Raw genomic sequence first — 19,166 nt, 5'->3', positions numbered from 1 at the left:
AGTTTTAGACTTTTTGTTTTAGATGCACTTATTTTTATAAATACTCTCCAAATCCATACTCTGGATGCTGGAAGCCCAAATTGTATGCACATTGCAATTGAATATCCACAGACAGTTTTCTGTTATAAAGAACAATTACAGTTCAAGTTTGTCTCCACTACCTCAAGGGAACAAATCATTACTCCAGCACTAGGGATGGGCAATGAAAGCACCCTCTGGATACATAACGCAGCACTGGTTTATTTTAAAGCATAATTTAAAAATTGTTAAGCCTTGTGAAAAGGCAGAGTGAAGAGTTTCATATTTTAATCAGCATTGGAATAAAACCTATAACTTTACCGAGCAAAATAGCCTTGTCTTCTTTCCTTTTTCTCTTCCTTGGTCTCCATTATGTACAGTCAAATGGGCAAGGTGAGCAGCCAGGAGTGATGCTCTTCTTCCCCTCAGTACCTCATATCCAGGCAGAGTTCTCTGTATATAAAATTTAAAAACAGGAAGTTCATAAGTCAGTATGTCAACAAAACGTACAAAAAATTGTGGTAATGCAGTTGACTTACTGGCAAAGCAAAGTAGAACTTTAACCAGTCAGTACTTGACACAAGATAGATATTCATTTAGCATACAGTAAGTCAAACAATAAATGCACTCAGGCCAATTTCTCTGGCAGAGAAAGAGGCGTACTGCAAAGCAGGTAATCTAAAGAGCAGTAGAACTTATAAAACTCTGCAAGGATTAAAACCTTTGGCAGCAGTTAAATAGATTATACCAAAACATCTTCCTGGTGTTTTACAGGTAAGAAGATCAAGACTCTTCAGAAACATCCCATGCAAACAGTAAAACCAGAAAGATACGTAATGTTGACTTTATTAAAAGAAAAATCTGTAAAATAGTGAGAAGAAATTTAAGAATAATGAAAAGGAAAAAAAAGTAATTGGTATTCTTCAAACAGCTTTTACTGTTGTGATACACAACAGTACACAATATACAAGTTCAAACAAGTATGCTAGGAAAAGAAACAGGATCGATCTCCTCCTCTCCAGATAAATTGTAGTATTCCCACCTCTTGTTAATCAGAGGTGGGAATTTCAGAACTGCTTGGCACTTACTGTAATGAATCATATGCCTTATCAATTCCTTTCAGAGAATCTTGTCATGCATTTTATCCTCTTCCCCCCTCCAGTACACATTCAGCCTACCCTGAAGGCTTGTGCAAACACACAGTCAATTTCTTGAGAACTCTTTATCAGATTCAAGTTTAAATCAAAAGTTACTACTAAACATTTTAGTCTAATGGACAACAAAACAAATAAATGAAAAACACATAAGTTATGATTCATAGAGGAAGAAAAGTTACCTCACACACATAATCACCTCCTATGATTTTTTTCTGCATTAAAAGATCATAAGATATAAACTGCCAGATGTCAACAAAAGAGGTCATGCAGGAAAAACAGACTAATCTACTTGAAAAGCCAAAGAGCATATCATGCTGCATTCTATCAGAAATACTTGCCATAATTTTTTTCCATATTTATGAAGTCCTTGGCAATTAAAGCCCACTGCTTCAAAATGCACTTTCCTTACTCACTGATGTGGTGTATATCCAGCACTTCAAATAATCAAGTTTCTTTGATCTCTATGCATCAGGCAGAGACTTATGATGGTCAGTATGTGATAGCACTCTTTAAGTGGCAAATTTGACTGTGACATCTTTGGTTTATAAATGGAATACTATTTTATCCCTGCAAATATTGTGTGCTGTAGTCTCCAGCAGAACGCAGAAACTGACATTACAGCACCCTGCTCAGCTGCACAGCCATAAGAGGATATAAAGAATTCCAGTATAACCTTATCTCCTCTATTGAGGTAAGTCTTCAGGCTTTCAGATGATCAAAAAATAGTGTCTTTGTTACAACTGCATTTAGAAATACAAGTCTTTCAAAAGCACACAATCACCACCTACATGGCAAACTACACAGAGCTCAAAGACAGAGGAACTAGCCTTTCCCCTTTGCCTACTTTCCCTTTATTTACAGGCTGTGGTGTGTGAATAATAGCACTGACTGGTCACAGCTGAACCTTGTGTTAATGTCAAGAACTACCAAATAACCAAAGCACTGAGATAACATTAAACTCACAAACACGAAAACAGTGGGACTCATGGAAATGAGAACAGGGAAGTGTCAAGAGTCCTCTCAAAGGACAGCTAGAAAGCACAGGATGAACAGAGGGAAGGAAGATCTCTCCTTGGGGTCTCATCCTGTGCAAGAGATGGAAGCACGCTCCTTCCATTCACTCTCTTCCATGATTTGCTGATCCCACCCAGTGGAAAGAATATCTGCTGACTAGGGAGCCAGGAGTAGAAGGACTGTCCTGTGCGTGCTGGAGCAGCAACACCTGGGCTCAGCAAAAAGGGTGAGAAGAAAGGTAGATGCTGATAGGGTTTCAGCCTAGAGCTGCATGTGCTACAGAAAGCATCAGCACAAAACAATCATGGCATTGCTTAATTTGAATCATAGCACCATAGAATGGCCTAGGTTGAAAAGAACCACAACAGTCATCGAGTTTCACCTCCCCCTGCTATGTGCAGGGTCACCAACCACCAGACCAGGCTGCCCAGAGCCACATCCAGCCTGGCCTTGAACATCTCCAGGGACAGGGCATCCACAACCTCCTTGGGCAACCTGTTCCAGTGCATCACCACCCTCTGTGTGAAAACTTCCTCCTAAATTTGACAAATGTGAGGTTTATTGTGTTCAGAATAGATGGGCATTTCACAAATCAAAGTGCCCTTTGTTACCCATAGACTAGAGGTAACACAAAGGCAACCTAGTGAAAAATGGCTTAATTTTCTTTCTTTTGGAAATAAAATACACAGGAATCTTGTATCCAATAAATGAGTACTAGAAATTTTGACAAGAAAATAATTTAACAAGTCTCACTTGAATTAGAATTGATTTGGCTCACCTTCTTAAAAGAAACAAAAAGTATTATCCCAGGAAGGTCTACTTACAGTTGAAAATTGCAGTTGAAAATCACAGTTGAAAAATTGTACTCTGAAAACATTTTCTTTCAGTAGTACCATGGAACAACAAATGGAATAGGAGTGCATCCTTTATGACCTCCGAGTTTGCTTCTGTTTTTTCTTTTGCGATTTGTCAAGTGCTAATTACCTTTAAGGAACAAAAGCCTAAAAGCTAGGAGGATCGAGGTAACCTGCAAGACTAGTATTTCTGAAAGGCCCTTTTCAGTTTTCGGTTAAATAGCAGTACAAAAGCAACATTTACTTCATAGGTTTTCAGTAACACTTCAAAATTACATCAGAAAAGGGAAACTAACTTCACTCTCCTTCCCTATCTGTCCTTCAACAACTCCCAATAAAGAAATAACAGGTATTCTTTCTTAACTGCTGAAAATGTTATTATGGATACAAAATTATAATGCATTTCTGTTTCCAGGTACTCTTCTCTGATGACGATCAAGACTGAATCAGGCAGACTATTAAAAATGCATATATTTAGGGATATTTATATGCTGGGACACAGATGTTACTCATATGAGAACAGTCCAAACCCAAATGATGAAAAAACTGATATACAGAAATTGCAAGCTCCCTTTAATCCTTTCTATACTAAAGCTAAAATACACAATTATAATCTCGTTGTTATGTGCCTACTGCAATGCTAATTGTTCTACAAGATAATTTCAAAAGAAGAGATAGTCATGATGCACAAATAATGCACTTACGTAATGATCCTGTTAAAAGCGTATTGCTCTACAAATTCAGCCAATGTCAGGTAACATCTCACCTAGTAATCACAGGAAGAAAAGTGCAAAATACAAAAATTACTTCTAGCTGTTTAAAGTCTTGATACTTTAAACTTTTTCACTTATAGTAGCATATTTTTTGATACTTTATGCTTTGTCATTTTAGACATGGTGCCAGGCAGCTACTGGAGTATTCATAAGAAGAGCTGGAATGCTCCAGTAAAGCCACACAAGTAAAAGGAACAGACTGAACTCCTGACCACCACTTTTTCTTCCGTACCTTCTCTAGCATGAAGAATGATATACCTTGCTGCTTTCAGTGGAAGTAGTCTGCAGTTTTTAAGAGATGACAGCGGATCTGCTTGCTATACTCAATAATAAGAACTCAGAATTCCTGCATGCTGGCATCAGTTATCAGTCCTCCAATTACTTTCCAAGACCATGCACATGAGCAATAGCATGTTCAACTAACTATGCAGAAGCCAAGAAAATATCTGAACACTTTTTGAACATTCAATGGACTTGATAGCTTGCGTTTGGCCACCTGCGCTCATTATAAGTCCAGAGGAAAAAAAGGAGTGCATAAAATCAGCAGAGAGCATTTAAAGGAGGATTATAGAATCACAAAACTGTAGGGGTTGGAAGGGACCTCCAGAGATCATCGAGTCCAACCCCCCTGCCAAAGCAGGTTCCCTACAGCAGGTCGCACAGGTAGGCATCCAGGCAGGTCTTGAACATCTCCAGAGAAGGAGACTCCACCACCTCCCTGGGCAGCCTGTTCCAGTGCTCCGTCACCTCACTGTAAAGAAGTTCTTGCACACATTTGTGCAGAACTTCCTGTGCTGCAGTTTCCAGCCGTTTCCCCTTGTCCTGTCTCCACTCACCACTGAAAAGAGTCCGGCCTCGCCATTCTGCCCCCCACACCGTAGATATTCATAGATCTGGATCAGGTCTCCTCTCAGTCTTCTTTTCTCAAGGCTGAACAGACCCAGTTCACTCAGCCTTTCTTCATAGGAGAGATGCTCCAGGCCCTTCACCATCTTTGTGGCCTTCCGCTGGACTCTTTCCAAGAGATCCCTGTCTTTATTGTACTGGGGAGCCCAGAACTGGACGCAGTACTCCAGATGAGGTCTTACCAGGGTAGAGTAGAGGGGGAGGATCACCTCCCTCGACCTGCTGGCCACAATCTTTTTAATGCACCCCAGTAAGCCATTGGCCTTTCTGGCCACAAGGGCACACTGCTGGTTCATGGCCAGCCTGTCTTCCACCAGGACACCCAGGTCCCTCTCCGCAGAGCTCCCCTCCAGCAGCTCATCCCCCAACCTGTACTGGTGCATGCAATTATTCCTCCCCAGATGCAAGACTCTACACTTGCTTTTGTTAAACCTCATCCAGTTTCTTACTGCCCAGCTCTCCAGCCTATCCAGGTCTTGCTGAATGGCAGCACAGCCTTCAGGCGCGTCAGCCAATCTCCCCAACTTTGTATCATCAGCAAACTTGCTGAGGGTAGCCACTATCCCCTCATCAAGGTCATTGATGAAGATGTTGAACAAGACCGGACCCAGCACCGACCCCTGAGGAACACTGCTGGTTACAGGCCTCCAACCGGACTCTGCACCACCAACAATGACACTCTGTGCTCTGCCAGTCAGCCAGTTCTCAACCCACCTCACTGTCCACTCATCTGTCCCACACTTCCTCAGCTTTGTTATAAGGATGTCGTGGGGGACAGTATCAAATGCCTTGCTGAAATCAAGGTAGACTACATTCACTGCTCTCCTCTCATCCACCCAGCCAGAGATAACATCATAGAAGGCTACCAGGTTGGTCAAGCATGACTTCTGCCTGGTGAACCCATGCTGACTGCTCCTGATATCCACCTTTTCTTCCAGTTGTTACAAAGATGGTGAAGAGTCTAGAAGGCAAGATGTGTGAGGAGAGCCTGAAGTCCCTTGGTTTCCTCAGCCCAGGATAAAGGGAGGCCTCATGGCAGCCCAGGATAAAGGGATCTCCTCATGAGGGGAGTGAAGGAGCAGCACTGAGCTCTACTCTCTGTGACAGGACCAGGGCCTAAGGGAGCAGCATGGAGCTGTGTCAGGAAAGGGGCAGCTGGGGGTTAGGAAAAGGTTCTTCACCAGAGGGCAGCAGGCATGGAGCAGGCTGCCCAGAGCAGTGGTCAGGGCACTGAACTACCAGAGTTCAAAAACTGTTTGGAGAACTCTCTCAGAGACAAGGTTTGGATTTTGAGTGGTCCTGTGTGGAGCCAGGAGTTCAACTCCATGATTCTCATGGGTTGCTTCCAACTTAGGATATTCTATTATTCCATGATTTAAAATCATGCAATTCTCTCCATCCATCTCTACACTGTTGAATCAATACATCTCTCAACCTTTTATCTGGTAGGATAATATTGAAATTCCCCCCTTAAGAAATGAAGAACTGAGCTCTAAATACCTTCCGCATGCTCACATAAAAGCAGAGCAGCAACATGCGCAAATATCCTCCCACTAGAGAGAGCAGGTGCAGGCTATAGCATCTCACACAACAACAGCTCTTTATTTCTGCTTCTCTTTTCTACCTCAGCCCCGAGATTACAGATAAACAGCATACATCTGCATCACTACACGTTTCCTTAATATTATCTGCTGCAGAACAAACATTCCAGTGTTGCCACTCATAGGTTTGGGGTGTGAAGCATTACTGAGGATTCCACTCAGCTCTGCAGCAGAGCGCCTTCTTATGGCTAATAAGGCTTCTGGATATACATGCCACTTTGGCACTAAAGAGCATACCATAAGAAGTGACAAAGATTACATCAACCAGTCAGTACTAAGACCAAAAAATCAAATATATATGTAGTACCTTAAGAGCAATATTACAAATCTCCACCAAGTTACCAGAGTAAGAAGTTGTATGACAACAGAGGGATGGTATTTTTAGCACATTAGTTCTGAAATTGAACACCTGGGGTTGCTGTCTGTGTCTCTGGTCAGCCCAAAGCAGGTATCAGGCACTTCACATATGCAAACAGATGCACACTAACATGGCTGTAGCACAGGATCACACAGAACATGCCAATAAAGCACAGCAGAGACTAATTACATTAAATTAGATTCAGTAATTCTGAAAATGAGAGTTTATTCTAAAGCTATCTTAAGATAAATATAAGATTTTTTTTTACTATAATTATATAGTCACAATGTAATTAGCACGTAAAGTACAATGCAATGCTAACACATTAATAAGCACTATCTCTATAAAGAAGTATCTGTCTAGTATGCTTAAGTGAAGGGTACTAAACAAAACTAGGAGAGCTTTCCCACTTCAGTGAAGTTGGGGCTGATCACTCATCTGTTGTTAAGGAGAACAACTCTTATTTATGCATATAACTGCACTGACCTTTAAAGTGTTAAATCTGTCATGTTTCGTGCATCAGGGCTACACTCCTAAAAGCTCCAAATGCAAAAATTAAAAAACTGAAAGTGAATTTGTATGCAGAAATCATTTCTACACTTCCTCTTCAGACTAAATGTGCAGACCAGTATCACAAATTCTCCATCTTAAGTGCAGCACTTGACAGCAGCTTGTTCTGCCTACATCATGTGGACATCATGTGGACTTGCAACATCATGTTCAGAAGCCCAGGATAGTAGAGATAAAATACGTAAGGGAAAAACATATTTTCTTAAGGAACTGGCTGAAATGGTTTAAGAGGTTATTATGCCTACTGCAGAGTAGCAAGCTAACAGTCATTTCCATTCTTCATTAACGCAGTAAAAGCAGGCTAAGTTTAGATAATCTTTAACTTGCCAACTAAATATGCAAGAGCCAAACAGAGTTCAAATAAAATAACCTCAATGATTAAATGAAACAGACATTTCTGATTCTGAAGCAGAACATCAATAACAAAAACTTGAATCAGTTCCTATGGACTCTCCAGCTGAATCATTCCTAGCTTACTGGGGAGGAAAATTTTACCACTAACTCAGGCTATCATATTTCACACAGAACAAAGCAAAGCAAAAGAGCTGCCAGAAAGCCCAGGCCAATAGTGAGAGCTGTCAAGAGATTTAATCTTCCCAATCAGGCAGCTGAACATCACCAGCCATATTTTCCATTAAGATCAATGCACTTTACTGCATAACTCAACAGTGGTTTTAAGAAATTAGTTACAAAACTGTAAACCAATAAGCAAAGTGCTATGTCATGCTGAATGAGAAAGTGCAGTACTGTTTGAAATCAGAAGATTTTCATTTTTAAATCAGGAGTTAAGATTCTGTAGAATTTGCTGCCCCCTGAAGTTTTAGAAGAATTAACCCCTTCATTTTCTTTTATCTCCTGCGTCAACTCATCCTGGTTCAAGTAAGATATCAAAACCATGCTCTCTGAACCCAACACTTTCCACATTCACTGTGTACAGGTATACATGGTATGGTGAATCAATATGCCAAATCCTGAATGCTTTATGGACTGTTGACAGAAAGCACTGGTTCCTTCCGACAAATGTTGTAACAGAAGATTCAAGGCAGCAGAAAAACATCAACATTTGGATAAGGAGAACAAACTGTGCAGCAACCAAAATACAAACAACCTCGTACATGTAAACAATGGAAGCACCCAGGAACGTTCTCCAGTTATTTTGTAAATGTTAGTAACTGTTAGTAATCTACACCTCCCAAAATTCCTTGTTAAAAACATTTGCTCTCATTTCAAAGGCAGCAGGCTGAGACCCAGAAGGACGTTGTTATCAATCAGTAAAGCTGCTACAAAACCACAGCTCATTGTGCCCTTCTTTCCCAAGATATTTTGTCAGTGAAACCAAGTCTATGCTTATGAGAGATACTGAGGTATCTCTACCATTCTTTATAAGGTATTTCTGAGACAAATCCTAGGCTGATGTACGGCATCACAATTTCAGCATTATTGAACAAGAGAAAGATCAAATTTACCATATCCAGAGATGATAAAACAAATGTCTGTCTCTTATCTTACTATTCTGTGATTTTCTGAAAATCAGCTGACTGCCAGGTGCAACTTTCATACCAGCTGAAGTGCCAGAAGAACTGTCCTTGGCACTGGATCCCAGTGTCACAAATCCCAGGCCTGGTCACACCTCAGAGGCTTTCCTATGAATCAGGTCCTGCAAGTGGGATTTGCACTGGCAAAACAAGCATAGCTCCTCACACAGCAGCATCCCCAGTAACAGATGTATAGTAAACAACCTTCGCAAATTGAGTAGTCCTTGGTCAGCACAAGTACCAATCCAAAGAAAGTGGGCTTTTTGAAGGTGCTAGAACATGCCCATGCAGCAAGCAGCTACCATGGTTTGAAGTGCTGCTGCTCTTCGTCTTTCTCCTTTTCACCTGCTACAGTTATACGTTATCACTATTCCACCAAAAACTGGCACACAAATTACCTGTGAGTAACAGAGTCAGCAGAGAGACTCCATACCTGCAGCCCAGTTTATCTCCTGCCATGTCAGCTCACACCCACTTCCACCCAGCTGATCTACTGAAAGCAGCACAGGCCTTTGTTCTGCGCAGATAAACTGCTCACACACATTTATTATGGCAGAGTTGACAGAAAAAAACAGACCTGCAGATGTAGACTTAACTCCTTGTGTAGTCACCCAGTATGGCGGGCCTCAGCAACTGCACAGTTTGACAGCTGACAAGAGGAGCCAGTGAGTGACAGGTACGGACTACAAAAGAGAACAGCACACTCTAAGGGTCACAAACTTGGTCAGCATATTTTCAGTGCTCTATAGAATAAGGCCAAACAAATGATAAAGTATTAAGATATACATAAATCTATCAATTTAATGGGAAGCACTTGAACCGGTCGAGTATATTTCCAATAAAACTCGTGCTGTAAAAATTACTATAAATTTTTATTTAAGAAGTAATAGCATTTTCAAGTTTTCAGGGAAAAAAAAAAAGAGATGAAATTAACAGCCTACTAACATCACAGTATAAAAGATTAACATTCATAAATACTTTCTCTCTTATAAAAGCCACTCAAGATAGAAGAGGCAATTGAAGAGAAAATGACCATTTTCCTATTCTACCTCAACATTCCAATCCACTTTGCCTGCAAGGACTGATGCAAATCCAGGGGCATGACTGCACCTCTCACCTGCCTCTCAAGAAGCAGTGGAGCTAAGAGTAGGAGTGGAGTAAAAAGGGAGTCTCACAATAACACAATGCAAACGTTTTCTGATTTGAAACACCCTGAACAGTACCAGAATGCCAGGTTACCATAGCAACCTCAATTCTGCCATGAATACATTGTACATTAAGTAACACATTGAACAGTTTAATTGTAACAGAAAATCCTGTCAGTTCCTAACACAGCAATAAACACTGGAGACCTTCCCTAGCAATTTCTGAGCTGCCCAGCCCACAGCACTTAGCGCATTACAGTGCTTTGGAACTGCAGGATATGACACCAGTGCAGGCCGCAAGTACCCAGATGCTGCAGGCCATGGTGCAGCATTGCCACAGTGCTCTGACAGCTGGCTGTGCCCTTACTGCTGCATGGCCTGAAGCCTGTCTCAATAGCAGCAATGTTTCTAATTATTTCCTTCCCTCTTGCACAACCCCTTTCGGTATTGTGCAACAAAGAATGATTTAGTCCCCGTGCTCCCCTGAAACATCCTCAAAGCCCTTATTATCTTTCTGTTCTTCCTTTCTCCAACTAAGGACTTCCATACAACATGACAGGCAACTTCTGGTCCTGTACTGACAGTCAGTTTGCACCATTTACAAGGCAAAAACTCCTATGTGAAACCAAATTTACCTTGATATATATATAACACAGCATTGTCACATTTACCTACTTCTAATTCGACAGTCTCTCTGAAGAGCTACTTGCTTCTGGCCAGAAGCAGAGAAACAGGTTTTCTGTGTTACAGATATTCGTGCACAGCTGAGTGTCCGCTTGAAAATATTCAGGTAAATAAGATTTATGTTAAAGAGACACAGCTCATACAAACCACCTGTAGGCTTTTTTTTTTTTTTAAAGAAAAAGAAAAAGAAGTTTTTTTTTTTTTAAAAAAAAAAAAAAAGGACAACTTAAAAATAAGACTGAATTAAGACTGAACAGCTGCATAAAAACAGAAGCACGGAAATTACTTGGTATTATTGCTTTACCAAAAGTTTCACCTTCAGATTATTTGAGCGTTTCAAACTGTGATTGAACTGAGGTGTTCTTGTTGATCAGAGCAGGATGACTTTGTAACTAAAAGTATGGTGCACTGAGTGTAGCAACAAAATATCTCAGCATTTCCAAAGCCAAACATTCCTCTTTTTTTGCTAGGGAAAAAAAAAGCCTTCACAAAGTTTGACCTGATTTTACAAATAGCTTCAACCAATTGCTCCAGTGCTGCACTTTCATGGAAGCCATTTCAGCCTCAAAGCAGGTACTGCAATATCGCTGAGCCCTGCACTCACACAGATTTACGTCTGCATCAAGTGCCTTCAGAGGGACTACTTGCTTATTGTACTTTCAGTACCTAAGTACAGTTCTGCAGAATTGGAGCCTAAAGATAAAATCTGTGGGCTTTTCTTTCACTCCACGTTAGTCCTAACAGAGCTGGTAATGTTGAGTGTTTCAGACTGCCCACATATTCCAAGCAAAGACTCATTTTCTCTTGTTTACAGCTACATCAAAGTAATTGCTTGGCTGATCTCAAGTTAAAGTCATCCAAAATAGCTAATCTATTAACAGCATTTTTTTTGTTCACGTTAGAGCCTTTGTTTTTAAACCAGCTTGAGTGTCTAAAACTTAAGATTTGGTAAATAACAATTCAGACCTTTTCAAAGTCCCTCTGGAAATCTGTCTGCAAACTGGGTAAAAATATACAACTTAAAAAAAAGAAAAAAAAAAAGAAAAAAAAAATCTAGCTTATACCTACCATGCCTGGGTATGTAATTCAACAGTATTTCAAAAAGCACTGGCACATTATTTATAGGAAGTATATTATTCTAGAACTAGATATATATTCCGATCAATAACTACTACATGATTTAGAAGTAAATCTACACTTCAAATCCAGAATGCACTGCTGGCTAACCTAATGAACAGACAGTATGTGGCATGAGCTTCTCATGGGGTCAACATGGCTTTTCTGAGCCTTTCTGCTTGCTGAACTCAGCGAGGCAGAAAGATAAAAAGTGAAGGGAAACAGGAAGATACATTTCAAGGCCAGATAAAATAAATCTCTATTTATAACACAGTCTGCTGTCATCCTAGAGCCTTTCACTGATAAAATAATCATCTGCAGTTCTTCCATTGCAACATTTAGAACAAATAGCACGTGGAATGAAAAGGACAACAGAAATTAAACAGAAGATGCTTGTAAAATAAAGAATCAGCTAAAACTTATAAACACAATGTAATGTTGACTGCAAAGTAGTTAAGAAACAGAAATTAAATAATCTAGTAAGTTCATAGATAGACAGGAGAGAAGAAAAAAAGGCAAAAAACAAAGGCAGAAGAGATACTTTTAAAGGCCTGTTACCTTTTACTGAGGGATGGCAATCATTTTGGCTAAGAAATACATTTTGAAAGTTGAAGCCCTTACAAAAAGTGCACAAAAATATAACTGCATTCTGAATACACACGGGCTGGATTCTACAAGAAGCAGGTACTTCTGCTCTGCAGAATTTTGGTATTTTCTTCCCAGAAGAAAAACCAGGAACAGAACATACCTTTCTTGCTTTTCTCATAAACCTAATCTGAAACGGGCTTCAGAGATGAACAGGACTAAGACCAGTTCTCCTAGATAATGTAATTCCTTCATTGCTCACTACTCATTGAGTCTATAGGCAGCTCACCAACGTCCACCAGGGCATCAGGCCTCGTTGTTTCCATGTTCCCCCCATTCATGCTGAAAGCAACTCCGCATTTTTTGAATTTATCATCCCAGTAAGCTTCTAGAGAGAAGCACCCACTGATAGCTACAAGTTGTAAAAGCTGCCTATTATCTTCCAAGTTCAGCTTGAGATTGACAGCCACCAGGGCAGTGTTCAGGAAAGGACACAACCAGTTGACAAAACACTGGAACTTACCACTTGTATAACACTGTCAAATGCACAGTGTCAACTGAGTGGGAGAAGAGAAAACTTTTCTCATGACAATGTGCTGCTTGTATTAACAGAAACCATGCCTTACAATATGAAATCCAATTTTCAAAACAAATAATCCGCTTTTAAATTTGCTGACTGATCAGCTAACAGCAGGCTCTGTTTTAAGGAATGAAGAATTCTTGTATTAAAGGAAACAGTTCCTCTCCCATCAACAACTATGTCAGCATGAGCTCCACACCAGAGATTTTGCTTTCAGTCCTGTGTGACTGCAGCAGAACACAAAGAGATGACACTGCAAAAGTTCCTGCCTAGCCTCTGCACAGCAATGTAATGATGCCAGCCATCTCTCACTATCTATTCACCTCCCAGCAATGTCTAACCAACGAAGCTCAGCATCATATCCTCCCTGAAAACAAACAAACAAACAGTAAATCAAAGGAAATTTCTTCAGCTGATATGCAAGCACAAGGGCTGGAGAACAACGGACTGCAGTGAGTGAAAGTCATGCTTGTCACTCCTTTGAGTTCATAATTCATCTCCTAGCCACACTGATGACTACTCCAACTGCTTGTTACTTGACCCTCCACATGCGGGTGACAGTGGTTTCCACCCATGTCCATCAACTGTCATATGGCTGTTGAACATTAGGCCCATATCTGTGCAGGTGACTGGCTTATATCAGTCAAAGTCAGTCTTTCACCACACACCTGTATGTGTTTCAACACATAGGATATGCTACTCCATAACAAAGTGGAAATCAAAGACTTTCCCATTTGCTTCACCACTCATTGTCACCACAATGTCATTATTCACACCACACATCCACTGGACAACATCTGCAGGCTGGAAGCTCTTGGAGATGGGACAGAAGGAACTCTCAGGATTTTATGCCAAAAGTTACCAGAGTTGTTACTATTAATCTTCAGCAGCTTCACTGCAGAAGGCTCGATAAGTGACAGGAAAAAGAAAAAAAAGAGTTTGAAAAGTCAAACACTGCTTGCAGATTACAAGAAAAGTTGTTTGTTCTTTAATAGATACTCTAAATATCATACAAAATAGTTTGCACACTGACAAGCGACTCAACATGAAAGTACTTCTGAGCCACTGATGACAGTGAATTGTTCCCTACTACATCCCAGGTAAGAACCTAGCCAGATTCCAATCAGTTTCTGGTATCACAGCATCACCTGAGCTGGCAGGAAGCCATCCATTCATCTTCCTCCAAGAGTGAAGGTGGCAGCAACAGTTCATAAAAATTCATACTTCTTTTCTATCTTCTACATCAGTCTTAGAGTATTTAAAAAGAAAACAAACCAGAAAATAAGACAGATGGCATGTGGAACAGAGAGGAGGAAAAAAAAAAGATAAGTGTAGCTGCAGAGAGAAAGCACTGCCAGAAAAGATTTACATTTACTTGGAAAATGACATAAAGTTACCTTTTCTTTAGACAAGGTTCCTCCTACTTTGAGTTCAAGGTATTAGAAGCTCTCATTGTGAACTGCCACAGAACAAAGCTGTGATTTTTTGAGACACTCTTTGTCTTAGATTTGGGGAAACAGCTTCCAGATATCTACAGAAACTCTGTGGGGAAGATTCCCAAATCAGTCAAAAAGAGTGAAGCTAGCATAGGAAAGTCTTTCTGAAAATTAGTAACTGTTAACAAAAAGGCTTATAAATCCTGCTGAAGTGGAAAGGGAAAGAAACAAACACTCTTAATTTGACACTTTAGGCAAAGATAAACACAAATCTTGCCTGAACAAACAGGTACAGAATCCTTGCTCAGCTCTGATATTTTCTGTTCCTGTAAACCTGGTTGACATTGCCATCACTCAAACATGATAGGCAGTTAGAGAGCCTAGATTGTAAGAAGGATGCTGAAAGAAGATACAACCTGCCACCGCAGTAAAAAAAAAAAAAAAAAAAAAAACGAAAAAAAAACCCTAAAGCATACTATAAGTAGCCAAGGCAAACTACATTTAGTTATCAAACAGGAGGCCTGGTGCTCAATTACATGTTTTACAGGAGACAGAACAACTGAGTGTAAGAAACGGCTTGATCTAGCAGGACCTCAAACAACACAGAATCTGAGGCATGCAACTGACAGTTCAGCACATGTTTCAAAAGTAAGATTACGAAAAGATCAGAAAGGCCCATTAAGATTATGATGAATATTGCATCCATTGAAAGCTTCAAGTCTAAGCCAGAGGTCTTAGAAGAGAAAAATTTGCCATGAAATTGCAGCTTAAGTCTTGAGTACAAGCTCATCTCTGGGATACTATGTGGTATCAAGCTGAAATACTGATGCAAGCTCTCCAAGTGTAGTCAAAGACTGGGAGCAACCCAGCTGTGAGAGCAAAAGCCGGCACAAGCAGTAACTTGCACTCCCTAGCACTTACTTCTAGCTTCTGTGTTATGTCCCATGGTGAAGTTCGGACAGGCTTTGTCTGGTCTGTCAATGCATCCTCTTTCTGCAGTCAAAAAGAACAGAAATTGCAAATTCATAACAAAGGGCCCCGGGATTGCAGCAGTACACTGTGGAGTTCAAAATGGAATAAACAATAGATGTCTTTTGGCTGCAGCTCACAGCTGCTTACACCTGCTTGATGTTTTCATGTGGCTTTCCACCCACAATCAGAAGGGCTTGAAGAGAAAAGAAGGAAAAATATTCCCATAATGTGTTTGATGTGTCAAACTGAAATAACATGTTTATAGAGGGAATACAATCCCTCTGGTTTGCTTACAATTGTCTCAGGAATAAAGCTAGGGAGAAATGGCTTGGGAATAAGGAAATCAGATCTCAATAAATAAATCTAAAAACTTAATTCTCCTACCTTTACTATCCTCCTTACTGAAGGAGGCCCCTAAGTGAGCCCTCTTGGTGCTAACTTCACTCCTCAGCCGTAGTTACATTTCCTCTTTTGGGGAAAGTGATACCAACCCACATGAAGGCCCTGCAGCAGCAGCGCAATCTACGTATCACACACAAACAGAGTTAGAGCAGACCTTGAGACTGAGCGTCCTCACAGCAGGGAGCAAGAAATGAGGAGCACAGAGGCCAGTACACACCCCCACCCTCGGCGCTGTAACAGCCAGCAGATGCTTCACCAAAACAAGAGCTGAGCCCACAAAACCTTGGACATGTACAGATTATTGATTGTGGGAAGGAAGAGATTTGTCACTCTGTCACGCTCCTTAGCTGGTCACAGCAGATTCACTTAAGGCAAGGGAAAATTAGTCCCTTCATCCTCCATCTGCATCATAATTATTTTCTGCAGAGATTTCCAACTGCCTGAAGCAGCAGGTCCTTGCATCAGATCACGCTCCAGAGGACTGCGCTAATTTCTACCTTTGACATGCTCACCCAGATGGGTGACTGCAGGGAGCCCCTGCAGATGCAATACATATTTAGAGCATTTTCCATAGCTTTGTTAATAACCTTTTAAAGAAATTTTATTCTCAAACACAAATCGCTTTTCAACGAATCTGTCCACTGAAGAGAAGTCAGATCCATAAGCTAGCCAAATATTTACAGAAGCAACCCCTGGCCAACCTCAGTCTTCTCTTTCAAAATCCTGGATACACAAAACAACAAAACAGTACTCCCACTCAACAAGACAAGAATTTCTCCAATCAATTCTAAGTCACTTCATCTCCAAAGAGAATCATTTATCATTTCAGCAATAGATGAGCAAATAACAATCTGAATACGGCCACTGACACAGTGGAAACATAAGAGAACAGTCCACTGGGCAAAGGCAAGAGCCATGACTCAGAGACCTGACTTTGCAACTTAGATAAGACACACTTCCAGAAAACAGGATTTTTTAAATGATGTAATAAACAACAAAAGTACTGAATTTAACCCAAGGACAGAATTTCCACCAAACTCAAGACTTTGATTCATTAAAAAAAAAAAAGAAAAAAAAAAAAAGAAAGAGAAGAAAAGGGAATCAATGTAAAATATGCTATGTCTACAAGCAGTCCCAACAACTCCATTAAAGCTCTTCACAGAACCCAAGTTACTTACGGGTTTTGATCCTTAAAATAGTTTCTTATTTTTATGAACGTTATCCTGAATGTAAAAGACAAAAGCGCAAGGAGAAGAGAAAATGCAGCCACCCGACCTATGTGTTTTTTACTATGCCTTAAATCTGTTGCTGATAATGTGGCTTCCATTCAGGAACTATATAGGCACATACACTTTCCTTCCTTTTTTCTATTGTGCTCTCCATTAATTCCTGAAGTCTGAGTATGTACACACAACCTTACATACAGGCAAATCCAAAACCCAATATAAAACATAATATAATTTCCACGCAACTGAAATATTTGCTTATACTACAGCCTGGAACAGTTCTCCAGTATGCATTTTAAGCATCATCCAAGTACAGACGCTTAGTCAGGAGCACAGCATCCTGCAGCAAGCCATAGTCAATTAACGAGCACCTACCCGTCCTTCAAGTCCATTACTACGCATTAGCACAAGACACGATGATTTAATGGGCAAACAGTAATAGTGGCGTGCAAAGTAAACACATGGTAGAAGGCTGCCGCTGTGCATAAGCATTCATCACCAGATTCCATCACCTGGAGGCCGCATCGGTCGGTACCACACACTGCCAGCAGCCCGCAGCTCAGCCCCAGGGCCGGGCACCAACGCAGATGCCGAGAGGTTAGCTGCGCACACACGGATGGATGGACGGACAGACAGCAGTCACCGCCGCACCTCCAGCTGTGCTTCCCAGTCACGGTCATCAGAGGCTATAAGTTAACAGGGAGAGCTCGGAACATTCCAGTAAATCACGCGAGGTCTAGGGAAAAAAATCCGATCGGAAGGCTGAAGGCCATCAGCAGAACGACTCGTTCCGCTCCGCCAGCCGCCGTAAGGGTTCGCAGAGGGAGCCCCGCAGGCGGCGTCGCTCAGCCCGGCAGGCGCACGGCCACCGCAGCACGGCGAGCGCACACGCAGCCCCCAGCCCCCGGAACGAGGACACGCGGAGCGGAGGGCGGCGCAGCCCTCACCTACCCGCGCCGCGGCTCCGGGTGACATCCGCACGGCAGCCGAACGGCCGGCCCCGCTCCCTCCCGCCCCGCAGCACCGCAGGGCCCCGGCCGCCGCCCCCGCCCCGCGCCTCCTCCGTACGCCGGGCGGTGACCCCGCGGCTTAACGGCGGACGCGTCCCGGCTTCCCCTCCCCGCGGCCCAGCGCACCTGCAGGGAGGGCGAGCGGCGGCGGCATGGCGGCCGCGGAGACCGCACCGCTCCCCGCTCGGCCAGAGCAGCACCAGCCCCACAGCTCCCGAGCGGCCCGCCTGGGCTCGGCCTGGCTCGCGGCTCCGCCCTAACGCGCCGAGCCGCCTCCAGCCCGCCCCGGGCCCGTGGGAGGGGGCGCGGCCCGCCCCGTGGGTGGTGCGGGGCTGAGTCCGGGTGAGGGGCGGAAGGTGGGCGTCAGGAGGTGCCCAGGGGCTCCCGGTGCCTCAGGTATGGGGCTGAGAAAGGGTCTTCCTCGGAGTGAGGGAAAAGCTTCTCCCCTGTTTAGAGTTTTTAAGGGCAGTACTAAAGCACTGCTTTTGGAAATCCAGGTTTGCGGATGCTGTTATATCCATAGGAAACTGAAATGCCTGTAAACTTCCTCTGTTGTTTCCACATCCACTGCATGCAGACTTCCTCACAAGCACACAGCAAACACCCCAAAAACCCATCCGAGTTATCAGAAACTGTTCCCTTGCCTTAGGTAGCTCTGGGTAACCACAGAATCACAGAATCACAGAATCACCCAGGTTGGAAGGGACCCCAAGGATCATGTAGTTCCAACCCCCCTGCCTAGCAGGGCCACCAACATACACATTCAGATCAGGTTGCCCAGGACCCCGTCCAACCTGGCCTTAAACACGTCCAAGGACGGGGCATCCACAACCTCCCTGGGCAGCCCGTTCCAGGGCCTAACCACTCTCCTAGTAAAGAACTTCCCCCTAACATCCAACCTAAATCTTCCCTCCTTCAACTTAAAACCATTTCCCCTAGTCCTGCTGTTGTCAGCCCTTTTGAAGAGTTTACTCCCCTCCTGGGTGTAGGTTCAACCCTATCAGACCTTAGTGGCAGCCTAAACAAGACTTCACTTTCTGTTCCCTCCTCTTGTCAGTAACGAGCTGTTGGAGACAGGAACACCAGGGGAAAGGCCTTCCACATCACAGCATCACTACATCCCAAAGTCTGCTTCAGATGAAAGTCAGAAGACAGGCAGACACCTGCATAAACAGCAACTTAACGTAGCACAAAATGTGTGTGTGTGTGTGCATGCAGATGGTA

The 19,166-nt window shown here is 42.4% G+C and overlaps 1 protein-coding gene across 7 annotated transcripts in view; it reads right to left on the bottom strand.

Moving 5' to 3' along the window:
* The window catches only part of NCOA7 (nuclear receptor coactivator 7), an 84,796-nt gene extending 66,582 nt beyond the window's left edge, over positions 1 to 18,214 (bottom strand). For 2 of the 7 annotated variants that reach the window (XM_048934960.1, XM_048934967.1), the window contains exons 1-2: positions 18,069 to 18,213; positions 340 to 471 (exon numbers count right to left, since the gene is read on the bottom strand). In XM_048934960.1, coding sequence (XP_048790917.1) covers positions 340 to 389 — 50 coding nt within the window. In that variant the 5' untranslated portion in view covers positions 390 to 471; positions 18,069 to 18,213. Of the gene's footprint in view, positions 1 to 339; positions 472 to 3,747; positions 3,810 to 15,253; positions 15,326 to 17,444; positions 17,669 to 17,883; positions 17,909 to 18,068 lie in introns of those variants that run through there. The other 5 variants (XM_048934962.1, XM_048934963.1, XM_048934961.1 and 2 more) reach the window with 5 other exon arrangements.
* Positions 18,215 to 19,166: the final 952 nt, after the last annotated feature.

The sequence above is a fragment of the Lagopus muta genome, chromosome 2 (assembly GCF_023343835.1).
Source record: "Lagopus muta isolate bLagMut1 chromosome 2, bLagMut1 primary, whole genome shotgun sequence".
Classification (NCBI taxonomy): domain Eukaryota; kingdom Metazoa; phylum Chordata; class Aves; order Galliformes; family Phasianidae; genus Lagopus; species Lagopus muta.
Note: the sequence above shows the minus strand (reverse complement) of the source record. Positions and strands in the feature narration are given on the sequence as shown.